The 1,262-nt window shown below is 52.7% G+C and overlaps 1 protein-coding gene across 1 annotated transcript; it reads left to right on the top strand.

Moving 5' to 3' along the window:
* Positions 1 to 15: 15 nt before the first annotated feature.
* Positions 16 to 593, top strand: DICSQDRAFT_173971 (uncharacterized protein; the record flags this gene model as incomplete). The annotated part of the gene is made up of 2 exons (XM_007369766.1): positions 16 to 510; positions 573 to 593. Coding segments are annotated over 2 exons (516 nt in total), but the record flags the coding sequence as incomplete, so codon positions are not given.
* Positions 594 to 1,262: the final 669 nt, after the last annotated feature.

Below are 1,262 nucleotides of genomic sequence, written 5' to 3'. Positions count from 1 at the left end.
TGCGTGGCCACAGAGAACAACAAGTACCCGTCGCTCACGCATGCCATATCCCTCGCAGAGGAGCTCGATATTCCGGCAACCCCCGAGCGCATTCGGACGTTAGAGAACCTCGTGCGGCAGCTGCCCACTTCAACAGGTTCCTCGACGACCTCCTCCGAAACATTGCGCGAGACGGAAACCGTCTCCTCGGACGTCCCCAGCGCGTCCATCAGCCTGTCCAGCCCAGACACCAGCCGCGAACCATCTCCAATCAGGAGTGGAACCGCCGTGTTAAGGCTTGGACGTACGAAGGCACCAAGTCCTCTGACAACGGATGGGGAAGACCCCCTGTTCTCGGACGAGGAAGAGCCGGTGCCGCCGCCCAAGCGCAAGCGCACACTCAAGGAGCGGCTCGCTCCAACACTCAGGGAGCGTCTGGACGATCCCATGGACGAGGCGGACGACGCCGTGTCACTCGGCCTAACTGATGCTGAGGAAGAGATCGACAATTTCTTCGAAAGGACCTGGTATGTTTGCCATCCTTTGACCTCTAACGAGTCGTATGCTGACTGCTTGCACTCTGCAGTGACTAGTGTCGCAAGTTCTTCTCGTAGAATAGAGGGTCTGCGCGACGATGTACCTGTAGCTACACCCTTACGATTAGCTACAGAAGATGATATATGTCTTCACCACTCTTCATACACTGAGTGTGCGCGCTGTAAAGGAAAAGGCAGAACATTGACTGAGTACAGTGATCCCAACCTAGTATGGATGATCGACTCAGGTGCTTCAATGCACTTTACATTCTGTCTCGACGACTATGTCGACTTCCGTTACTATGGTACGCCTCAACCGTTACATACGGCAGATGGTGTTACTACTATGATTGGCGAAGGAACAGTCATCGTACCAACTGAGCTTGGAACTACCTTAAAGCTGACGAACGTCGCTATGGTACCCAACCTCACGTATAAGCTTATATCCTTAGGAGCGTTGCTCAAGGATGGATTGGAAGCACGTGCAAGCACTGCTGAGATCTCTTTCTATCGGAATGATAGGCTTATAGTCGTGTTTAAACCGCGCTTTGAGAATGACACTATATATGTCACTCATACGCAGCCTAGATCGGCGCGATATGCTGTCGCAGCTAGTAATGCTGTTGACTATGAAACTCTTCACCGTCGTTTCGCGCACCCTTCGCGCGATGTGCTGAAACATGCACGAAAACACACGGAAAAGTGCCCGCTTGTTGAGTTCCCTCTTCATGACTCAATCTGTCGAGG

This window comes from Dichomitus squalens, assembly GCF_000275845.1.
Source record: "Dichomitus squalens LYAD-421 SS1 unplaced genomic scaffold DICSQscaffold_55, whole genome shotgun sequence".
Lineage (NCBI taxonomy): Eukaryota > Fungi > Basidiomycota > Agaricomycetes > Polyporales > Polyporaceae > Dichomitus > Dichomitus squalens.
Note: the sequence above shows the minus strand (reverse complement) of the source record. Positions and strands in the feature narration are given on the sequence as shown.